The sequence below is a fragment of the Eptatretus burgeri genome, chromosome 6 (assembly GCF_056783735.1).
Source record: "Eptatretus burgeri isolate ZD-2024b chromosome 6, Ebu_testis_v1, whole genome shotgun sequence".
NCBI lineage: Eukaryota > Metazoa > Chordata > Myxini > Myxiniformes > Myxinidae > Eptatretus > Eptatretus burgeri.
In genome coordinates this window covers 2,881,863-2,904,219 of record NC_140966.1, presented here as the reverse complement: position 1 = coordinate 2,904,219, position 22,357 = coordinate 2,881,863, and the positions used below count along the sequence as shown (strand labels likewise).

At 42.3% G+C, this 22,357-nt stretch overlaps 1 protein-coding gene across 4 annotated transcripts in view; it reads right to left on the bottom strand.

Annotated features, from left to right (window-relative positions):
* TYRP1 (tyrosinase related protein 1) overlaps positions 1 to 22,357 on the bottom strand; it is an 84,211-nt gene that overhangs the window by 37,663 nt on the left and 24,191 nt on the right. For all 4 annotated transcript variants that reach the window (XM_085883716.1, XM_085883717.1, XM_085883718.1 and 1 more), the window contains 3 exons: positions 16,730 to 16,927; positions 7,758 to 8,076; positions 6,027 to 6,422 (listed from right to left, as the gene is read on the bottom strand). In XM_085883716.1, coding sequence (XP_085739842.1) covers positions 6,027 to 6,422; positions 7,758 to 8,076; positions 16,730 to 16,909 — 895 coding nt within the window. In that variant the 5' untranslated portion in view covers positions 16,910 to 16,927. The remainder of the gene's footprint in view (positions 1 to 6,026; positions 6,423 to 7,757; positions 8,077 to 16,729; positions 16,928 to 22,357) is intronic.

Genomic DNA, 22,357 nt, shown 5'->3' with positions numbered 1-22,357 from the left:
ACTACTCACTCATATTCTTTTTATATTTTTTTGGGGTTCCTTTTGGCATGTTCCTAAATCTTTTCTTCACTCATTATAATTCTCCAAACACTAGAAAAAGAGAAGTTTATTGCTTTGAATTTTTCACATTTTCTTGTGTATACAATGGGGAAGGAGGGAACATGGCCTTGCTTGCTTTAAGTAAATTGGTAAATGGGCCGAGTTATAAGACTCGTTATTTCTTTAAATTTTCAGATTTCACTCCAGATTTTGACACTTATTTAGTCTGTACGATATCGATATATATATATATATATATATATATATATATATATATATATATATATATATATATATATATATATATATATATATATATTCATATTTTAAACCTTCAAAAATCCTCTTCTCTGAAATGGCTGAACAGATCAAGGCAAAACTTAACAGTGAATACTACTTATCCATGAGGAACAAAACATTCCCACCTATAATGCCACAGGTTATATGGTTTGGCAGCCATATTAGATTTACCCTGAAGCCTTTAACAATCGATGTTCTCCAGAACGGCTGCACAGAACAAGGGGAAACTTCACACACATGTTCCTCACGCCTTAGGATTTAATGGTGTTCACAAATAATTGATAGGTCACATGGTCTGGCAGCCATATTGGATTGAACATAAATCTTAAGAAAGTTATTTCTCTTGAACGGCTTCATCGATCGATAGGAAACTTCACAATTGTGATCTCGTAACAATGGGGAATATTTGTTTTAAATTTCCACTTGAGCAGACACATGGTCTGGCAGCCAGAATTTATTATTTTTTTTGAATCTTGGTTTTTTTATGATTTATTTTTTGAATAAGGCTCACTTGGCTTCACCTGGGTGAGTTTGACTGGAGAGGAGTAACAGCTGAAACCTGAATCCTATCCAGGATCCTCCTGATGGCTTCATCTTTGCTTTTTGCTTGTTTGGGTTCCTTCTGATGACTCCAATGCAGAACTGTACCTATTTGGTCTTCCATTAGATTTGAATGGAATTCATTTTCATCCAATTCTGAATTAAATTGAATAATAATAAATGTCATGGTTTCTGGTCAAGTGTCCGATCAAAGCGGGGTTGCACAAAGTGGAACGTCTTGGTACCCGGTCATCACTGCCCACATTTATAAAGTGGCAGTTCTAATTATAAGTATTTTTAATTACGTAACACACTAGTACACAAACACCACACAAACTCACAGGACAAAATTACACAAGCACCACACAAAACAAGACCTGGCGAGGGTCTGCAATCTCTGATTGCTCTTTTTCTTGTTTGTAATATAAAAATGCCAAAGTGGTCTGAAGCTTCAAATGGTCAAGGATCTGAGCTGTCAAAACTGTCTGAAGACTTTAAGGGGTCAAAATAGTGTGAAGGTCTCAGGGGTCAAAAGGGATTTAAGGGGTGCAAAGATTCATTGGTTCTATGGGTCAAAAGGGTAAAATAGTCAAAAGGGTGAAGGGATCTAAAGGTGTCTAAAGTGTTGAAAGGGTCTTAAAGGTAAAAGGGGACAAAAGTATCTTGAAGGTAAAAGGTGTCTTAAGGGTCTAAAGGGTCTTAGGGGTTTTTGGGTCCTCTGGGTCTTTTGGGTCATCTTGGCCTTTTGGATAATTTTGGGTCTTCAGTGTCTTTTGGGTCCTCAGGTACTTTTAAGTCATGTGGGACTTTTGGGTCAACTGGGTCTTTTGGATCTGTGGGGTATTTTGGGTCTTCGGGGTCTTTTAGGTTCTCTGGGTCTTTTGGGTCATCTTGGCATTTTGGATCCTCAGAGACTTTTGGGTCTTTGGAAAACCCTTTAAGACCCCAAAGACCTGCAACATCCTAAGGACCGTAAAGACCATGAACTACCATTTAGACCCAGAGGACCCAAAAGACCCTGAGTATGCAAAAAGACTTTAAAGACCCCAAAGACACATACAACTCTGAGGACCCAAAAGACCCTGAAGACCCAGACGACCCAAAAGACAGCATCCCTTGTTTGTTCGTCTCTATCTACCTTCCCCCTCCACCCTGCCATTGGCACTCCCTCTTTCTCCTCATGTTCTCTTTGCTAAATCGTGTCCTGGTCTCTTCTGTGTCCAAGCTCTTCCACGAGCCTCGACCATGTATTAAAAAAAAGCAGCTTGGATTGAGCGATCTGTCAAATTCCCTTGAAAACAAGTATGTTGGAGCTCTATAGATTTGGAGAAGAGGGAGCAGTTGCTGTTGGTGGGGAAGGGGAAAGAAGGGAGAGGGTGGGGGAGTATGGACAGTAGGATGTGGGAGGGTGTGGAATGGGATGTGGGGTGAGCATGGATGGGGCAGGATGCTGGGGAAACAGAGAGGGGGCAGGACGCTGGGGAAGCAGAAAGGGGTCAGGATGCTATGGAAGCAGAGAGGGGGCAGGATGCTGGGGAAGCAGAGAGGGGGCAGGATGCTGGGGAAGCAGAGAGGGGATAGGATGCTGGGGAAGCAAAGAGGGGGCAGGATGCTGGGGAAGCAGAGAGGGAGCAGGATGCTGGGGAAGCAGAGAGGGGATAGGATGCTGGGGAAGCAGAGAGGGGGTAGGAAGGGGGTGGTCCACTGGGAAAGCAGAAAGTGGACGGGACACTGGGGAAGTAGAAATGGGCCGGGACACCACAGGCTGAGGGAATGTATCACCACCTACAGTCCCACACACAATATAAAAATACGACCACCTTTCATGAAGCTCACCTGAATCAGGAGCAACAGTCACTCAAATGTCCTGCAAACCACCTTAGACCCTGAACTTTTTTTAATGCTGTAATCAAACTTTGGTACATCAAGGGTGATGAAAGTCGTGGTGACGTTTCATTGAAATTGTGTGTGTAGTTCGGAGAAGACAGCAAATACCTATGTTAGGGGTCAAAAACCCCACTGGAGACTTCTTAATGAGTGCAGATTTTGACGCAGTCAATACACGTTGGTACATGATGGGTGATGAAGGTTGTGGTCAAGTTTCATGGAAATCATGTTTGTAGTTTTGGAGAAGAGTGCAAATACCTATTTAGGGTGGAGGGGGGGTAAAATTCCCCCCATAAACCCCCTTAATGAGTGCAGATTTTTATGCAGACGATAAACTTTGATACATCATGGGTGATGAAGGTTGTGGTCAAGTTTCATCAAAGTCATGTGTGTAGTTTTGGAGAACAGAGCAAATACCTATTTTAGGGGGGTCAAAACCCCCCAGTAAACACCCTTAATGAGAGCAGATTTTGATGCATCAATAAATTGGTAAATCATGGGTGAAGAATGCTGCGGTAAAGTTTCAACAAAATTGTTGGTGAAGTTTCAGAGAAGAGAGCAAATCCCTATTTATTTAGGGGTGTCAACCTCCCCCTCCCCCACCACCTCATAGACCACCTTAATGAGCACAGATTTTGATGTCGTCGATACACTTTGGTCCAACATGGGTGATGAAGTTTCATCAAAATCATGTGTGTAGCTTTGGAGAGACAGCAAACGCTTATTTTAGAGGGTCCACCCCCCCCCCCCATAGAACCCCTAAGTTTGTGCAGATTTTGATGTGGTTGATACACTTTGGTACATTACTGGTGATGAAGGTTGTGGTCAAGTTTCATCAAAATCATGTGTAGTTTCTGAGAAGCGGGCAAATACCTATTTGGGGGTGTTCAAGCCCCCTACCCCACAATAGACCCCTTCATGAGCACAGATTTTGATGCAGTCGACATACTTTGGTACATTACTCGTGATGAAGGTTGTGGTCAAGTTTCATTGAAATCGTGTGTGTAGTTTTGAAAAGAGCAAGTACCTATTTGGGGGAGCGGCGGGGTTGGGGGGGAGTCAAATAAACCCCCGTGGACCCCTCCAATGTTTAGATGTTGAGGCGGTCAAAACACCTTCATTAGGCATCAGATATGAAGCTTGTGGCCAAATATCATCAAAATTGTGTGTTTTGGTTCAAGCGATAATGACTGAAGTGTTTACAGACTGACTGACTCACTAACTAACTAACTAACTAACTCAATGAGTCACTGACTTTCTGACTCACTCACCTATGGACACTGCTTGATCACATAAGCTCACCTGACTAAAATCCAGGTGAGCTAAAAATTATTGAAATGAAGGATTCCAAGGGTGAGAGACGAAGACAGACATCAAGATCGAGATGGCAATGGTGATTAAAGGCACGAAGAATGATGACCACGATGGGAGATGAGGCATGGATTTACGAGTCGCGCTGAGATGGACAGAGGGGTAGAATAGAAAGCAGACTGGGAAGAATGAACATTTTAAAATGGTGTGGAAGAAGAAGAAGAAGAATAAGAAGATGAAGAAGAAGAAGAAGATGAAGAAGAAGAGTATTTTGTCCTTTTCTGTGTTAAAATGAAGGTATGAGGAAATAATTAAAGCAAGGGTGGTGACGAATGGGACAGAGATGGTGGAGACGCGTTGTGAGTATGGTATGGGAAACATTTGAGGGGAAAACAAAAACGAAAACTAGAAGGGCACTCGGTGGAGCGCATACCTCTGCCCCGTAATGCCTGATCCACGAGAACATATCTGGCCCAATACATTTTTAGCCGCGTCTCGCGGAGCGAACATGGCTCTAAGAGAGCTCCGCATTGTTATGAACATGGCTCTAAGAGAGCTCCGCATTGTTATTGTTCTTCTTGTTGTTCTTCGTCTTCTTCTGGCGGTGAAGACAAAACCTTTCGGACTCGGCTCTTTTATATACAGGATCCGAATCTCCTTAAATACTAAACACCTGGACACATCCTCACATAGATGGTTCCTTTTCAGAGCGTCTATCATGAACTTTTCAATATATTCGGACATTTGCTTTAAATTTCGAAAAGTTCACGTTACTATTTAAAGATTATTCCATTTAATGTGTTGTAAATTCGTAAATACACTATTTTCTCGTCATGAACGACGATCGTCCAGGACGTGTCTCACTATTGGCTCCGTCAAGGCACGTGACGAAATATGGGAAGTCGTTGTTGTTATTGCCTTTAGGACGCGGCTCTTGGACACATTTGTCCTTGTTGAGATAAAGTGCTACATATTGTTTTTGAGCCAGATCTCTCAATGACGAAGAATCACTTTAAAAATTCTCGAAGTCGGATCTGGATTCGGATCTTCCCCAAAATCGAATCAATTTCTCGTGGTCACACACCCAACCTGTCCACCAAGTTTCATCCGAATCGGTGCACAACTTTTTGAGATATGCTGCACACAGACAAACAAGGACAAACAGACAGACAGGGGTGAAAACATAATCTCCTTCCATCTTTGGTGGCGGAGGTAATGAGCACCAAAAAATACACAGGAGTGAGCACTCATTACGAAGAACAATCGACACAAAGAGAGAACATAAAATCTATGGCAGCACGGACGAATCTGAAACAATTACTTTGCTTTTTGGAAGCAAATGTCTTGGAGGACCAAGAGAAGCCTCCACTCACTCCGTAATCGTTGTCCACTTGGGTTGCGTTCTCCTGCCAGCACTTACTATGTCCAATGTCCTCCTATTATCTGGCTACCAAAAAAATGTAAAAATTATATTGTACTGAAAGCTTATTTTCTTATCACCAGCCATTGTTTGTCAACTGTGCAGTGGAAAAGCAGTTGCACTGTGCTTGACAAGTTTGAATGACATCGGTGAATTCCCTTCACCTCGGACAACTTGCTTGGTACAAAGTTAATTTCTTACCAGACAAAGTAATAGGAAGTCAGTGGGTGGGCACAATAAAATGGATAGATGTATTCCTAACTTCAGTTATAACATAGCATCCCAAGACCAACCTGCTCAAAGATGCAGCACCCAATCCCTCTGCAAACTATACATAACTTTGGCAGGGATCATATCCAGGAATAGTTAACTCAAAGGTTATTGTGCTACCATGGAGATATCTTGGAGCTTATTCAACATCCCAGAATTGAAGATCATTGTTACAGTTCACACAAATCTTTGATTTCACATGCTGTATGTAGTTAATGTAACTTGTTAAGGAGAACACGACTGTTTTCTGAATACTCACTATTGCAAATGGTGCCGAGAGAGTTGTAACTTGCGACGTCCTCGCACACGACCCTCCAGCGTGAAAACACGGAAAGTGGACTAAGTGCTTCACGATCACTTGGGTGCTGTGCGCCAAACAAGTCGTCCATGCAAAGGTCACAGCCTTGACCACTTGTGAAATCCCAAAAGGGTAATGCAAAGTTCGGGTCTCCAAGCATTGTCTGTATGTCCCGTTCGAGCTGCAAGAGGTGGAAGCGGTGCCAAGTGAGGAAAGCTGGTCCTTCATGTGAGAAGTCCACTCCACCGACGGTCGTTCCATTTCCCACGTAGGTGGGCATCACAGAGTAGTAATGTGTCCACACAAAGAGGTTATACACAGTCACGTCCTCAAACTGCGGAGTCTGACCATCTGGTCCTGAAAAACAAAATTGTTAAATAACTCCTCCAAGGGGTGAAATACACAGGATGAAAAAAAGAATAGGTGAACATTAACCCCCCCCCCCCCTTAAGTACTTCTGTAATTCCAATCTGCCCATCACCATGGTCAGAACCATGATTCATTTCATCCAAAGTGGAAAAAAACATAATGAAAGCACCCAAAGTATTATTTATATGGCTATGGATTTCTTCAGAAATATGTATTCCAGAGAGGTTCATATCATCCAGATCTTCACACAATAAAATATTAGTTGTGATGCAATTTGAGCCTCCCTACAACACTTCATGTGCAGCCTTTTTTTTTTGGCTGCTGGTTGCATCATTGGTTCGGGGCACACCAATGCCACTGATGCAATGCCCCTATTACCGGAACACTGGTGCTCATTTCGCCAACATCAGAAGGATGACAGGTTGAGTCAACCCCCTAGTGTTAATTCAGCAGCCAACGGGGCTCGAACTCAGGACCCAAGGATCCCGAGCCACCATCCGAACTGCTAAGCCAACGCCAAGCTCCCTCTCTGCTGTGCCTTTGCCAATGATACAAATGACTTGATTGTCCAAAATGGTCGGTATTTTAAGGCAATTGTGGGAACAGACCGGGTCCTCCTGGCATGGAGTTTGCGTCACCCGTTCAGGGTGGACAACCTCTGCACATTAAGGGGAATGATACATCAACGATTCATAAAACGAGACATTATACCCGACAGTCAACTCTTTCAGCACTACCATACGCTAGTGTGTTGGTCGCAAGCTATACTGTACAGAGTTGATTTAGCTGTGTGCTAACCATTAGTAAGTATAGATCACTGATCAAGTTTTGTGATGACGTAATTAAACAAAAGCTTGATGACGTAAGCTGATGATGAAACAGCAGAAACAACAAGATGGCAAAATGCAATTGCAACGATACGAACAGTACATCCTTTGAATGTCATCAATCATGGCTGTTTACTACGTATCTTGCTCCTTGTAAAAGTATAAATCATGAGCTTGATGATAGTAATCAGCAAGAAAGGTTGATTTTTATAGTATGCTGCTACCATTTCGCCCCCCCCCCTCTTCAATTTCACGCTCTGCAATAACATAGAAATCGAATTCATTTTTCAAAAATAGGTTTCCTCCTCCTTGTCATCACCAATTGGTACAAGGGATTAGATATAGACACAGGGATTCCACTAGTAACCTTCTCCCATCTCCAACATTCTCAGAATTCTCATAAAGCAAGACCAACAAATGCAGACTTCTCAAGGGAGGTGGCGGTCAGGAATGTAGAAGTAGAGCGCTAATAATGATAAAAAGAGAAAATCCTTACCTAGGATGCTTTCACGGCGCTGTGTGGCAATGACTATGTCTGGGTGAATCGCTCGCTTTGACAAATCTATCGCGGCGACCACACGTGAGCGCTCCTCACTTGTGAGTGCGAGCATATTACGGCGTGTTAGAGGTTGTGCTCGATCTAAACATGCGGGTCCTGTGCGACCCCACTTGCACAAGTCACAGCGTGCGCCCCAGTATTGTGGGGCACAGACGCAGGAGCGGTTGAAAAATGATTGCACTGGCCAGAGCGCACGCTCATCCTGTGCATCCAGGGAGAACGGAGGTCCATGTGGGAGCATGTCAACAAGCAAGGGCTGCAAACGAGAGGGCATAGGAGAAAATAAATCATTCCCCAAATGAGGATTCTTAAGATAACGTTTAAAGGACATGTGCCTGGAAAAGTGTCATTTTATAATGTTGATTTGTGATGCATTTATTATAATCAGTTTCCTGACAAAGTGATGTTCAAAAGCATTGCATTCATATTTATGTTCATTAAATAAATTACTATTTCCCAATAGCAACTGGTTTTCAGAAGATTTGAAAATGCACAGCAAACAAGGCTTTCTGCATGGGAATTACAGTTGAAACTAGAAGGGCACTTGGTGGAGCGCCGACCTCCGCCATGCAATGGCTGATCCACGAGAACATATCGGGCCCGATACATTTTTGAGATATCGTGCTGTACATCGTTTTTGGACCTATCTCTCAATGGTGAAAAATCACTTTGAATATAAAATAATTCTTGTATCCAGATCCGGTCTCGAATCTTCACCAAAATCGAATCAATTCGTCCTTGCCACATATCAAGCATGTCCGCCAAGTTTCGTTCAAATCCGTCCACAACTTTTTGAGATATTGTGCTATATATAATTTTTAGTCCGATCTCTCAATGGTGAAGAATCACTTTCGGTGGCGGAGGTAAACAAATTACTTACGAGATAGTATTTTGAGACAGAGAGAGAGAGAGAGAGAGAGAGAGAGAGAGAGAGAGAGAGAGAGAGAGAGAGAGAGAGAGAGAGAGAGAGAGAGAGAGAGAGAGAGAGAGAGAGACAGAGAGAGACAGAGAGAGACAGAGAGAGACAGAGAGAGACAGAGAGAGACAGAGAGAGACAGAGAGAGACAGAGAGAGAGACAGAGAGAGAGAGAGAGAGAGAGAGAGAGAGAGAGAGAGAGAGAGAGAGAGAGAGAGAGAGAGAGAGACAGAGACAGAGAGAGAGAGAGAGGCAAACAGACAAACAGAGAGAGAGACGAGAGAGAGACAGAGACAGAGAAAGAGAGATGACAGAGAGACGACAGATAGAGATATAGAGAGAGAGAGAGAGAGAGAGAGAGAGAGAGAGAGAGAGAGAGAGAGAGAGAGAGAGAGAGAGAGAGAGAGAGAGAGAGAGAGAGAGAGAGAGAGAGAGAGAGAGAGAGAGAGAGAGAGAGAGAGAGAGAGAGAGAGAGAGAGAGAGAGAGAGAGAGAGAGGCAAACAGACAAACAGAGAGAGAGACGAGAGAGAGACAGAGACAGAGAAAGAGAGATGACAGAGAGACGACAGATAGAGATATAGAGAGATAGAGAGAGAGAGAGAGAGAGAGAGAGAGAGAGAGAGAGAGAGAGAGAGAGAGAGAGAGAGAGAGAGAGAGAGAGAGAGAGAGAGAGAGAGAGAGAGAGAGAGAGAGAGAGAGAGAGAGAGAGAGAGAGAGAGAGAGAGAGAGAGAGAGAGAGAGAGAGAGAGAGAGAGAGAGAGAGAGAGAGAGAGAGAGAGAGAGAGAGAGAGAGAGAGAGAGAGAGAGAGAGAGAGAGAGAGAGAGAGAGAGAGAGAGAGAGAGAGAGAGAGAGAGAGAGAGAGAGAGAGAGAGAGAGAGAGACAGAGAGAGAGAGAGAGAGAGAGAGAGAGAGAGAGAGAGAGAGAGAGAGAGAGAGAGAGAGAGAGAGAGAGAGAGAGAGAGAGAGAGAGAGAGAGAGAGAGGCAAACAGACAAACAGACAGACAGAGAGAGAGACGAGAGACAGAGACAGAGACAGAGAAAGAGAGATGACAGAGAGACGACAGATAGAGATATAGAGATATAGAGATATAGAGATATAGAGATATAGAGATATAGAGATATAGAGATATAGAGATATAGAGATATAGAGATATAGAGATATAGAGATATAGAGATATAGAGATATAGAGATATAGAGATATAGAGATATAGAGATATAGAGATATAGAGAGAGAGAGAGAGAGAGAGAGAGAGAGAGAGAGAGAGAGAGAGAGAGAGAGAGAGAGAGAGAGAGAGAGAGAGAGAGAGAGAGAGAGAGAGAGAGAGAGAGAGAGAGAGAGAGAGAGAGAGAGAGAGAGAGAGAGAGAGAGAGAGAGAGAGAGAGAGAGAGAGAGAGAGAGAGAGAGAGAGAGAGAGAGAGAGATTTTCTTTTCTGGATACTCCGATGGTTCTGTGATTTTTCCCAGTGTATCAGTTTTGATGTCCATTGGTAAGCGAAATTTCAGCTTTCTTTGTCACCCGGAAGGTACTGAACTTCAATATCGGTGAGTCAGTGCGTCAGCGGTTAAAATGCGCCTTGTAATTTCACTGACTTACTCGATGGCTTTGATCAAACTAATCATTCTTATTACAGCACATAGCTTTGCCTCTGGGAACAATTGTCTGGCATATTGGTGAAAGAATTGTGCACTTTTGCGATAGAAGCATGAAAGTTGGTTGGATGTTCGATCAATGTATTTTAAACATTTTCAGGGAGAGAGCCAGTATAACCATCATATCAGATTTTCAAAATGGCTGTACTCATTTCTTGTGTGTATGTATGGTCTGCAGTTATGTGTGTGGTCATTGGGCATATGAAGCACACCTGCAAATACATCTTTCCATTCTGCTTCCCCAGAATTGCCTGTCTCAGTCATGTGACAGAAGAGACATTTCAAGTTGGAACAGGAACACAAAAGACATCACACATTAATGGAGGAGTGCCAGAAATAAATGGGTTGGATTGGATATTTTGGAGGTGGGGGAGAGAGGGTGAAGGGGGGGGGGAGGGTCAGCAAGCATATAAGACAGTAGAGGGGTATGGATATATCACAAAAGAATGGGAGGAGGAGTGAGGAAATAGAAAACCAAGTGTCAACCAACCTCTCAGCAAGGGGTGATAAGTCGACCTTGAGACTCAGCGTTCTGCCAAGATATGCCAATAACATAAAGTCAGTCTCAATCAGTTGAAGTCGACCAAGATGGTAAACAGTTGCATTATTCCAAAGTGGGGGCTCCTACTCTCTGAGAATTTTGAGAAAGTCCTTATACACTGTTATGATGTCTCAGGAACTCAAACAGATTTAGCTCTGTGGAGAATACTGATGCATCAACCTCATGCATTAGAGACCAGTTTGATGATGTACGAGTAGTATGCCAAAGACAAGTTGTGACATATTGTAAGGTATAGGTGCTCCAGAGCCTGCCTCTCTCTTCCAGGGTTTATCCAGCAAAGAAGACTGGAGGGGGTTTGAAAGCCTATCCTTATGGAGAGATGGAGTGACTTCCCTCTGTTTAAAGACATGTTTAAAGTTGCTGATCAATGACTTAATTTTTCTACATTTTAAAAGATGGATGCCACAGATGTATGCCTCTAGAAAGTGTGATGTACGTCGTTCGGCACAAGGTGGAGTCATCTGCAAAATTATACAGAGGGTGCTACAGGGAAGCAGAGAGGTCACTGATGTCGACAAAGAATAAGATTTTTCTTGAAATGATACTTTTGGAGAAACCAACCTCAAGCTCAAGATTTCGAGAATGGCATCATGAGCAACCCCTTGTTTCCACTCGCAGAGAAAAAGCTGATAACCATTGAAGGAAGGGCCCCAGAATACCATTGTGAGACAGCATTATAAAGTATGACTTGGTGCCAGACAATTTTGAAAGCTTGAGAGTTGTGCAGAAATATTACCCCAATCTCTCCTTTAAAATTTAGTGCGTTCATCCATTGTTAAATTATAAAGGAGCAACTTTGAATCGCTTAATTATCATAACTCAAATGTATCGAAGAGGTAACTATATACACTGCGGTGATTTATTTGATCCAACATATTAATGCTAGCAGAACTCTAAAGTGGTGCATTTAGTCGATTGACAGAGAGAGAAAAATGCTGCATGATTATATTCAGGGGTTCTCCAAGGAGTACCAGCAGAAATGGTTTGGTACTCACAAAAAATGTTTTTGTCAGCTTCGAGTGCACTCGTCTGCTTTCCCAATCTCCACTCCGATTTTTAATGCACCTCTCAGCTTTGTATGCATTTCACTCCTCTGTAAGTTGTCTCACGGAACGTTAACTCCAGAATACACTCACAAGCCACTCTTTTTTTGTTCTATTTGCTCCTGGGCCTCCCCTTCTTCCTTAGATCTAATTCTTAGATCTAATTTTTTTTCTCCTTAGATATAGCCTGGTGTTGGTGCAGTGGTTAGGGCAGCGGCTTGGGATCCAAAAGGTCCTGAGTTCAAGCCCCGTTGGGCCGCTGAATTAATACACCAGGGGGTTGACTCAGCCTGTCATCCTTCCGAGGTCGGCGAAGTGAGTACCAGTGTACTGGGCCGGTGTATACCCCGGTTAAAATAGGTGTACCATATCCCTGTGTCGTAAGAGGCGACCAGGGTTGCGTCAGGAAGGGCATCCGGCATAAAACATGTGCCAAATCACTGTGCGGATCATACGAATGATCCGCTGTGGCGACCCCTAACGGGAGCAGCCGAAAGAAGAAGAGAGAATTTTTTCTCCTTAGATCTAATTTTTTTTAATCATAAAAGTTATAAACTTGCAATATAGCTTTTAAATTATATCGTTATAATGTATACTTTTAATTTTGTGGATTTAAAGTTTGAAATCACTGAAAATCAATTATCAGAATTATCACAGAAGAATCTCACCTACACTCAGAAAAGCCTCTGTTGTGCTCGTACCCTTTGAAGCTTTCTGAGCATCTTTGAAGTATGCGTTTAGTTGGGGTTTTTTTTTTTTTACTGTGCATGAGTACCTGAGTACCAATTATGTGAACCGCTGACTATAGCTTTATTACTTGTGCTGTAATGATTTCAGCACAAATTGTTACAGAATATAGAAGAGAATATGTGACGCTCAGCATTTAAAGGGATTGAGGAGGGATAACCAACGATGGTAAACCCACCCCTTTTCCATTCACCCTTCTCCCACTCCACCCCATCCTCCCTCCTCCAACAGCATCATCTCCAAGCTAAGTCTTGTGTTTTGTATTTTCGGCAGAGTAGAGAACAAACGAGTACATAATATATTTACCGTCACCGACCTAGCTGTGTTGTAATAAATTTAAAAGGTAAAAGTCATGTGTTTTTGTTTAATTTACACTGTATTTATTCTATTTATATGTTTATTTCAATATTGACATTATAATTATATATGTTTTTTTTATTACGTATTTATTTCAATGGTAATGTGTTTATTTCTGGCTACCGTCTATCTTCCTCGATATCTTCTTGAAGTCCTGGAACCAAAGCCCTTGGTTTCCGTAATTGTGGTTTCAATTATCATGGCATTTCCCAGGAACTTAACCCTCATGATATTGGAGGGTTTCCTGTTTATGTAGTAACATGGTTGGGTATGCCTGGTGTTGGCTTAATGGTAAGGGTGGTGAGCTTGGGATCCTAGGATCCTGAGTTCAAATCCCACTCAGCTGTTGAATTGATACCAGGTGGGGTTGACTACCTGTCATCCTTCCGAGGTCAGCAAAATGAGTGCCAGCTTGCTGGTATCCTGTGTCGGAGTGGCAACTAGTCCAGGATTATACCCAATAGCCAAAGGAGACTGCTTAGGCAGCACCCAGCACCAAGGCTCTGCACAGAGTATGGTTCCATTGGATGGATGGCAGTAACCCCATCATATTGCACACCATTGGAATCCTCTTGGCAAATTGGAGGTGCAAGAAAACATTTTCAAACCACCTACAGGGTATGGGGTTAAGGGTGGTGGGAAGATCCCAATTATCTATGTAAATGTGTATCATATCGGGCCACATGGTGGAGAGCAGTATTACAAATCATCTTCTCATATCTAATCTCGAAATTCCTTCCACACAAGGTGTGGGTATCTGCACGTGTAAGGTAAGGTTGGGTGTTCCAAAAAGACCTGCACAACTTTGGTTGTTTATATCTTTATAACCACAAATGATACAATGATACCCTTTGGTTTATATGATACAAAAACTCATTAGGTTTTGTGCATACCATCAACACACTTCAATGTGAGCTCTGTTTGTCACACACGACATCAAGTTGGTACACGAGTTCTTGCCATGTTCAGCTCGACATGTTTGCATCCACCAGTGTGCATACAGCTGTGATCCGAGAACAAAGATCCTGCAGATTTACCACCTTGGTGTTGCAGACAACATCTTTGACAAACTCCCACAGAAAAAAAATATCAAAGGGGGTTACGTCTGGTGATCATGGGGGCTAAGTGGTTGGTCCATATCAGCCAATTCAGCGGCATGGAAATTTTTAATTCAGGACGGTTCAACCGACTAAGGCCCAATAAGGGAGAGCAATGTCCTGTTGAAAAATGACATCAGGTTGCAAGTCTTCAATCTGTGGGAAGTCGAATCCTTCCAACATGTTCACGTAAGTTGTTGAGGTCATTGTGTCCTCCGCAAAGAAAAACGGACCCACGAAGCGGTCATGAAGAAGGCCACATCGCACATTGACCTTTGGACTGACATGTATGTGTTGAATGACCACGTGGGGGTTTTCAGAGGCCCAGATCCTCGCATTGTGTCAGTTGACCTTCCCGGATACATGATAGAAAGCTTCGTCTGTGAAACTGAACTACTTCAGGTTGACGCAAACATGCTGAGCTGAACATGGCAAGAACTCGTGTACCATCTTGATGTCCTGCTTGTGACAAACAGAGCTCACGTTGAAGTGTGTTGGTGGTGCGCACAAGACCTAATGAATTTCTGTATGATATAAACCAAAGGGTATCATTGTATCATTTGTGGTACTAAATATATTAATAACCAAATTTGTCAGGGTCTTTTTGGAACACCCTGCACAATAATTAAATTTCATTGATAATTTTCTTGCAGATGAGTTAATATTATCACAGGCATCACATGGAAAACTATCGATATAATAATACGCAAAAAGTGCACGGTTAACCAAAATAAGCCCCCTCTCCACCCTGTCTGTTACGCCGCACGATATTTTGATTTACATGTCGCGGTCGTCGGAGTTAGTGATCGACTGAAATCTGCTGCGGTGATCTATGACAATCTACTAACAATACCTACTCCTCAAGGGAGCAGGCAAGGGAGTATGTTTTTTTTTTCTCCCGGACAAATTGTACAAATTCCAGGAGTTTGATATATTATTAAGTGGTAAGGCCTAAGTCACATTTGCCACGGCGGCCGTGGGGTCTACAAAATCTACGGCCACTGGCAATTATAGGGCGGCCGCAGTATTTTCACGGTCACACAATGTAGCAGTCACATATGTTTTTATTTTTCGGGGAGCCACACAGCGTATTTATAAATTGTAGAGACCGAAAATGTGGGGGTGCCGTATGGTCTTTGATTTGATGTCGCACGGTGACCTTGGGGCGTTCCTGCGGCGGTCATAGAATTTTCAAGGCAGACGCAAGGTGCCCGCAAGGCGACCGCAGGGGGACCGCAGAGGGGCCCTAAGGCGAACGTGCGGCCAGACGGACGGTAACGAGTGGGTTTTTATTTTTAATTTTTTTTAATTTTTACCAGTTCTTTTGTTTCGGCTTGTCGAATTGCTACGGCGAACGTTGAAATGAAAAAAGTTATAACTTCACGCTATAATTCCACGGCGAACCCTACGGCCTGTAAAATATAGCTAAACGGCGTTGGGCCACCCTGAGGCCACCGCAGAAACTCTGCGGCCGCCGCACGTTTCTGTCAATTCATAGGGCATACGGCCGCCATATCCTCGCCGTAGAGCAAATGTGACTTAGGCCTTACATCCAGTTTTCAAGTTATTCTGTCCAGCGGTATTTTACTTTCAAAATCGAAGATATTTCAAGCATATTGGTTCGTCGATTTTGTTATTCTGTCTGTCTGTTTGTTTGTCGCCGACAGATCACAATTTGAAACCAATCTTCACAAAACTTCACCACATGGTAGAGTTTGTCATAAGGAAGAAGCCTACTGTTTTTGAGGTGAAAAGGTCAACATAGGCAAAAGGTCAAAAACTTTGGTGAGATTTCTAAAATCCTCAATTTTCATCCGATTGACTTGTAATTTGAAGAGGATTTATATTTCAGGTCACTGAATTCAACGACCAATTATTTTTGAGGTCAACATGGACCAAAAGGTCAACATAGGCCCAAGGTCAAAAACTAAGATGGTGTTTCTAAAATCCTCAATATTCATCCCACTGACTTAAATTTTGAAGAGGATTTGCACATCAGGTCAAGGAATTCAACGAGCCAATTATTTTTTAGGTCAAATTTGTTTTATGGATTTTGCAAGTATCGTGCTCTGCACGACGTCTTCTTCTTGTTATTATATTAAGATTTTCATCTTGGGATTCTTCTATCATGATTCAAAGCATCTAGCCCCATTGATTTTTCAATGGGTGACTGCTAGTATTTCAGCAATTCCAGTGTTTAACTGAAGCTACAAATTGTTAGCTGCAAAAGCATACAAGTGTCAATATTCTCGAATACCTGAAATGGCATTTACAGTCCTGTCCCAGATGTGTAATGATGCAAGGATAAGCGGATGCATTAAAACATGAGCCCGACACAGATCGTGGCATATTGTCGTGTAAACCGGTGGAGATAACAGAGCTTTGGGGAAAAGGGAAATCGGATGTCTGAGTTGTTTAGAAACAGCTGTAGGCATTCATCAGTTTACTTATTTATTAAGTGTCGGAGAACTTGCAAACACTTGAAATTACAAATACCAATGTGGATAAGTTTGTGTATTATTTTAGTCGCACCTGGCATGTCCCACGTCCGAGTGTGTCCCCACAACGATCCCCTGGCCTGCCGGTAGGGTGCGCCGGGCAGCACTCCGCCGAGCGCAATGTCTCCAGAGTGGTGCACTCGCGAGGAAACTGTCCCCGTGTTGCACGCAGCAGCAGCAGCATAAGTGAAGGCAACAGGTCAGATCGCATCATGATAGCGCGGCTCGACCTCTGGGAGATGCAACGATGTCGCAGATGGGGATGAGAAGAAAGAGATAGAGGAACAGCTATTCAAGTGTGAATCCCACCGTAGATGCAAAGAGTCAATTAAGTAAATACAGCCTCTGGATCCAACAAAGCCAAGAAGATCAATGGAGGCAAAGAAATTGAGAATTTTAAGAGATCGGTGAGATGAAAGTCTAACAATAGAGAGAGAGGGGGATTGACTGAGACAGATGAATGTGGATAAAAACTGGCTCAGGCTGGCAATGTTCAAGGGGATGGGTGCTCTAAAGAATGGAAACAGTGTATTTAAGGCATTCCATCGTTCCCATGATTCGAAAAGATTGGAGGAGCACGTGACGGAGATGGTCACGTTGCCTGACGTGTCAACAGCCTTGGCTTCCGCAGACATCAGACATCGTAAAATTGCTGGCGAAGGCAATGTGTCCTTTGCAACGCGTTATTGGACCATGGAAATACATTTCAATCCCATCATTTGTGGAAGTCAGCCTCATGATGGAAGCATCTCATGAAACAATTCAAAAGATCATTATTAAAATTTTCATGTTAGTTCTTTATGCTAATTTGTTCAACATTTTAGTTTAAATAAATGAAAATACCTTGTAATGCAATCTTCATACGACTAATTCATAAACACTAAATGTTTCATTCATATTTGCTTTATCATCGATTAGTCATATATATATATATATATATATATATATATATATATATATATATATATATATATATATATATATATATATATATATATATATATATATATATATATATATATATCTATTGCTAATGATGGTTGCATCCTCTCACAACGTAGATTCAGAGCAATGCCGAAGCAGTCCAACAGCAAGGTTTATATTGACTGGTTTGTCATTGCTCTGACTAGCGGTAGTCAGCAGGAATTAAATTTTTATTAAGTCCTTGCACACGATGGCCTGGTCTTTTCGGAAGGCAACTTGCGATCTCTAATGTTTATGAGTAATTGGAGTAGACAGGACAACAGGCTTAACATCTCTTCGACAATGATGGCGTGCTTTACTATCCATGTCCCTATCTGAAAAGTAACAGGGAGACAGTTGGTAATTGGACCCTTTTCCTACGGGAATTAAAACCAAGCTCTGTAACTTAAAGCTGAGCACTACTTCTGGCAACCTCAAAGACTAGGGATGATGATGATGATGACGATGATGATGATGATGATGATGATTTGTTCAGGTTGCTGGTGATAACTTGCCTACACTTCTTGAAAAGACACCATGGGATCCTTAACATCCAGCAACGACAAGTGGAGGGAGATGAGTCCTCTGGCTTAATTACCATCTGAATGAGGGTGAAGAGGGTGATTTATTTTTAAAGATTTGAACCCAAGCTAGACAATTTAAATTTGGGTGGACATGTGATAGCACATGATATTGCAGGAATTGGTCAACAAATATTGGGGAATTTACATAAAGCATCTTCATATTGGCACAGAAAGGCTAAAAGACATTATTTGTACTCATATAGGCACAGCGTCTTAAGTCTACACCCCCTTCAAGATTTTCACCTTTTGTTGCCTTATAGCCTGGAATTAAATTGCATCAAATCAGTCTTTTTCCACCTTTATTTACACATTGAAACCCAAGACTTCCAAGTTAAAAACAAATTCGACAAATTTAATAAAATTAATTAAAAACACAAAACGAGAACATCTTGGTTGGATAAGTGTCCACCCTCATTATAATAGCAATTGTAAATTAGCTCAGGTATAACCAATCACCTTCAAAATCACACAAGTTAATTATCTTCCACCTGTGTTAAAGTGTGGTGATTATAATTATTTCAGGATAAAATCAGCTGTTCCTGTAAGTTTCCTCTGCTAGGGAGTGCATTTCACAGCAAAGACTCAACCATGAGCATCAAGGAGTTTTCAAAAGACCTCTGAGATAAAGTTGTGGCAAGGCACAGATCAGAGGATGGGCATGAAAATATTTCAAAGGCTTTGAGTATCCCTTGAAGCACGGTCAAGACAATAATTAAGAAGTGGAAGGTGTATGGTACCACCACGAGCTTGCCGAGATCAGGTCGTTCCTCCAAACTGGAGGTTGAAGCAAGGAGGAGACTGATCAGAGAAGCCACCAGTGGCAACTTTGAAAGAGCTACATGCCTTTAGGGTAAAGACTGGTCACTGTGTGTATGTGACAACAATATCCCAAGCCAAGCACTCCACAAGTCTGGACTATAAGGTAGGGTGGCAATGAGGAAGCCATTACTCAAAAAAGCCCACCTTGAGTCCCATTTAAGGTATGCAAAAAAAAAACTCCAGAGATTCTGAAGCCGTGTGACAAAAAGTTTTGTGGTCTGAGGAAACCAAGATGGAACTTTTTAGCCTAAATGCAAAACGTTACATTTGGTGTACACCAAACACAGCACATGACCCAAAGAACACCATCCCGACTGTGAAGCATGGTGGTGACGGCATCATGTTATGGGGATGTTTCTCATCAGCAGGGACTGGGGCTCTTGTCAGGAGAGAAGGGAAAAAGGATGGAGCAAAATACAGAAAAATCCGAGAGGAAAACCTGCTGTTCTCTGCAAGAAAGCTGAAATTGAGACAGAATTTCACCTTTCAGCATGACAACGACCTGAAGCGCACAACCAAAGCTACACTGGAGTGGCTAAGGAACAAAAAGTGTGTATATATATATATATATATATATATATATATATATATATATATATATATATATATATATATATATATATATATATATATATATATATGGTTAATGAAAAAATATTTTCACAAAAAAAATAAGTGACTAATATATTCGTTATTGTTGTGTGTCTGTCTGTCTGTCTGTCTGTCTGTCTGTCCCAAGCACAGCTCCGTGGGTTTTGATTCGATCCTGATAAAATTTTGGTGGGAGGTTTATAGCATGATCTAGTTGTGTTTTCCTGAAAATGGGCATGGTGCGCCCATTATGGGCAGAGCTACGCCTAAAAAACATGTGTTTTTAGGGGGTAGCCAATTTCAATTTGAATCTTCTCCAAGGGGGTTTGTCAAATTTGACAGGGGTTTCGGTATTTGGTTAGCCCAATGACACCTGCATAGCGCCACGGAGCTTGATTTTTCATTTTCGTCACAAGGTCAAGGTCACAAGGTCACGAACTTAGAAAATTGCAAATTTTGACGTAAAAAATTTTCTTCTCCGAGGGGTTTGTCGAATCTGGCAGGGGTTTCGGTATTTGGTTAGCCCAATGGCACCTGCATAGCCCCTCAATTTTTCATTTTCGTCCCAAGGTCAAGGTCACAAGGTCACAAACTTAGAAAATTTCGAATTTTGACATAAAAATCATACGATTGCCCAAACTTTGAGAGCTAGAATGACAATATTTTTTATGCATAATCTTGAGGTCATTCCCCACCTAAATTCTCGAAACCAATTTACTCTATCTCAAATACCTTGCCCGTGGCGCCCCCTTCAACTTTGTTTTTACGTTGATTTCATCAAAGTATGGATAATCCGATGAGTGCGAAATGCCATATAGCCTATACGACGTTATATTGTTCCTGGAATGTTCCAGAGGAAGTTTTGCACCAAAGGTCATAATTCTTGACCTTTGACCTTTGAAGTTCACAAAGGTCAAATTTTCAAAGTTGTGGGAATCAAACCAGGTTTTCGACCTTCTTCAACGAACTAACTCCAATAAGCTATAGCACGTATCCCGTTTCCTTATTTTAATGTCCACAACATTGTTTTGTGACCTTTAAAGGTTATGCAAAGGTCAAATTTTTGAAGTTGTTGAACGAAACCGGGTTTTCGACATTTTGCAGCGAATAACCTGTCACTTGTACCACATCATGTTGATCATTTTTATAACTTGGTTAAACATTATCACATTGTCTCATCCTTGACTTCTGAAACGATCTACATCGTCAAATACCGCTCGTGAACCATCGTCGTCTTCAGACTTGTGTGTGTGTGTGTATATGTATATATATATATATATATATATATATATATATATATATATATATATATATATATATATATATATATATATATATATATATATATATATATATAGTCTGTGTGTCAACTGTAACATAAGTAAAATTCAAAACAGTATCTACTTCACACTGTGAACAATTGCAATCTCTCGATCTCTGGCTGCAATGCAGCTGCAGCATGTAGTATGTAGTAATACATAAAGTGATATTATCCAAATACTGCAGTGCCACAAACTATTGAATATAAAATTACTTTGAACCCTTCATTCACGATCTTCCAATTTTTCAATGCTCTGGTGGAGACCTCCCATTTCTGACTCGATAGACAGCATGAAATCAAACAATATCTGCCCACTACGATTTTATTAAAAACTGGCAAGTGCACCTGGGATTGTCAGCCTGCTAGGCAACACTGGGTCCATCCTCCACTCCTTCCACTCTCTCCTCCCACCCACGCCCCCTCCCTCTGGACTCCCACCCCCCACCTCTGGACTCCCACCCCCCCAACTCTGGATTCCCATTCCCCCCACCTCTGGACTCCCACCTCCCCCAACTCTGGACTCCCACCTCCCCCAACTCTGGACTCCCACTCCCCCACCTCTGGACTCCCATCCACGCCCCTCCCTCTGGACTTCCACCCCCCACCTCTGGACTCCCACCTCCCCCCCTGGACTCCCACCCCCACCTCTGGACTCTGACCTCCCCTGGACTCCCACCACTGCACTCCCACCCCCTCCAACTCTGGACTCCCACTCCCTCCACCTCTGTACTTCCACCCCTCCCAACTCTGGACTCCCACCCCCAACTCTGGACTCTCACCCCCCACCTCTGGACTTCCACCCCCCACCTCTGGACTTCCACCCCCATTCCCTCATCCCCCTACCTCTCAACTCCCCTCCCCCCATTCCCTCATCCCCCCTACCTCTGGACTCCCACCCCCCATTCCCCCCACCCGTTCTCCACGAGTGATGGGAAATATGAATGGCATTTCAAGGCCCATCACTACCAACACCCTTCCCACTGACTTTCAAGGATTGTTCTGGAACTTTTCATGAGATCGAATGAGTACCGAAGAGGAGGAAGAAGTAAGAATAGTGAAAATAATTTTAAGAAAATTTCCATCGCTAATAGTTTCTTCATGCGGCACTTCAAACGGAATATCTAACCATGGCAACGGTTTTTTTTCAACAAACTAAATCTACGATTACCTTTCCAACGGCAGATAACGATAACCGGGTGAAGGGACAGTGCAGGGGATGGAGTTGAAAACAGTGAGCAGACCTTTTTGGGAGTAAAATAGGTTGCCAGTGAAGAAGATGATGCAATCTCCAGACATACATATAATTATTTTCATCCAATTTAACTCCAGATTTCAACAAAATGATTTAGGCCATGAGTTTCAGTCATCAAATATGGAATCGGAT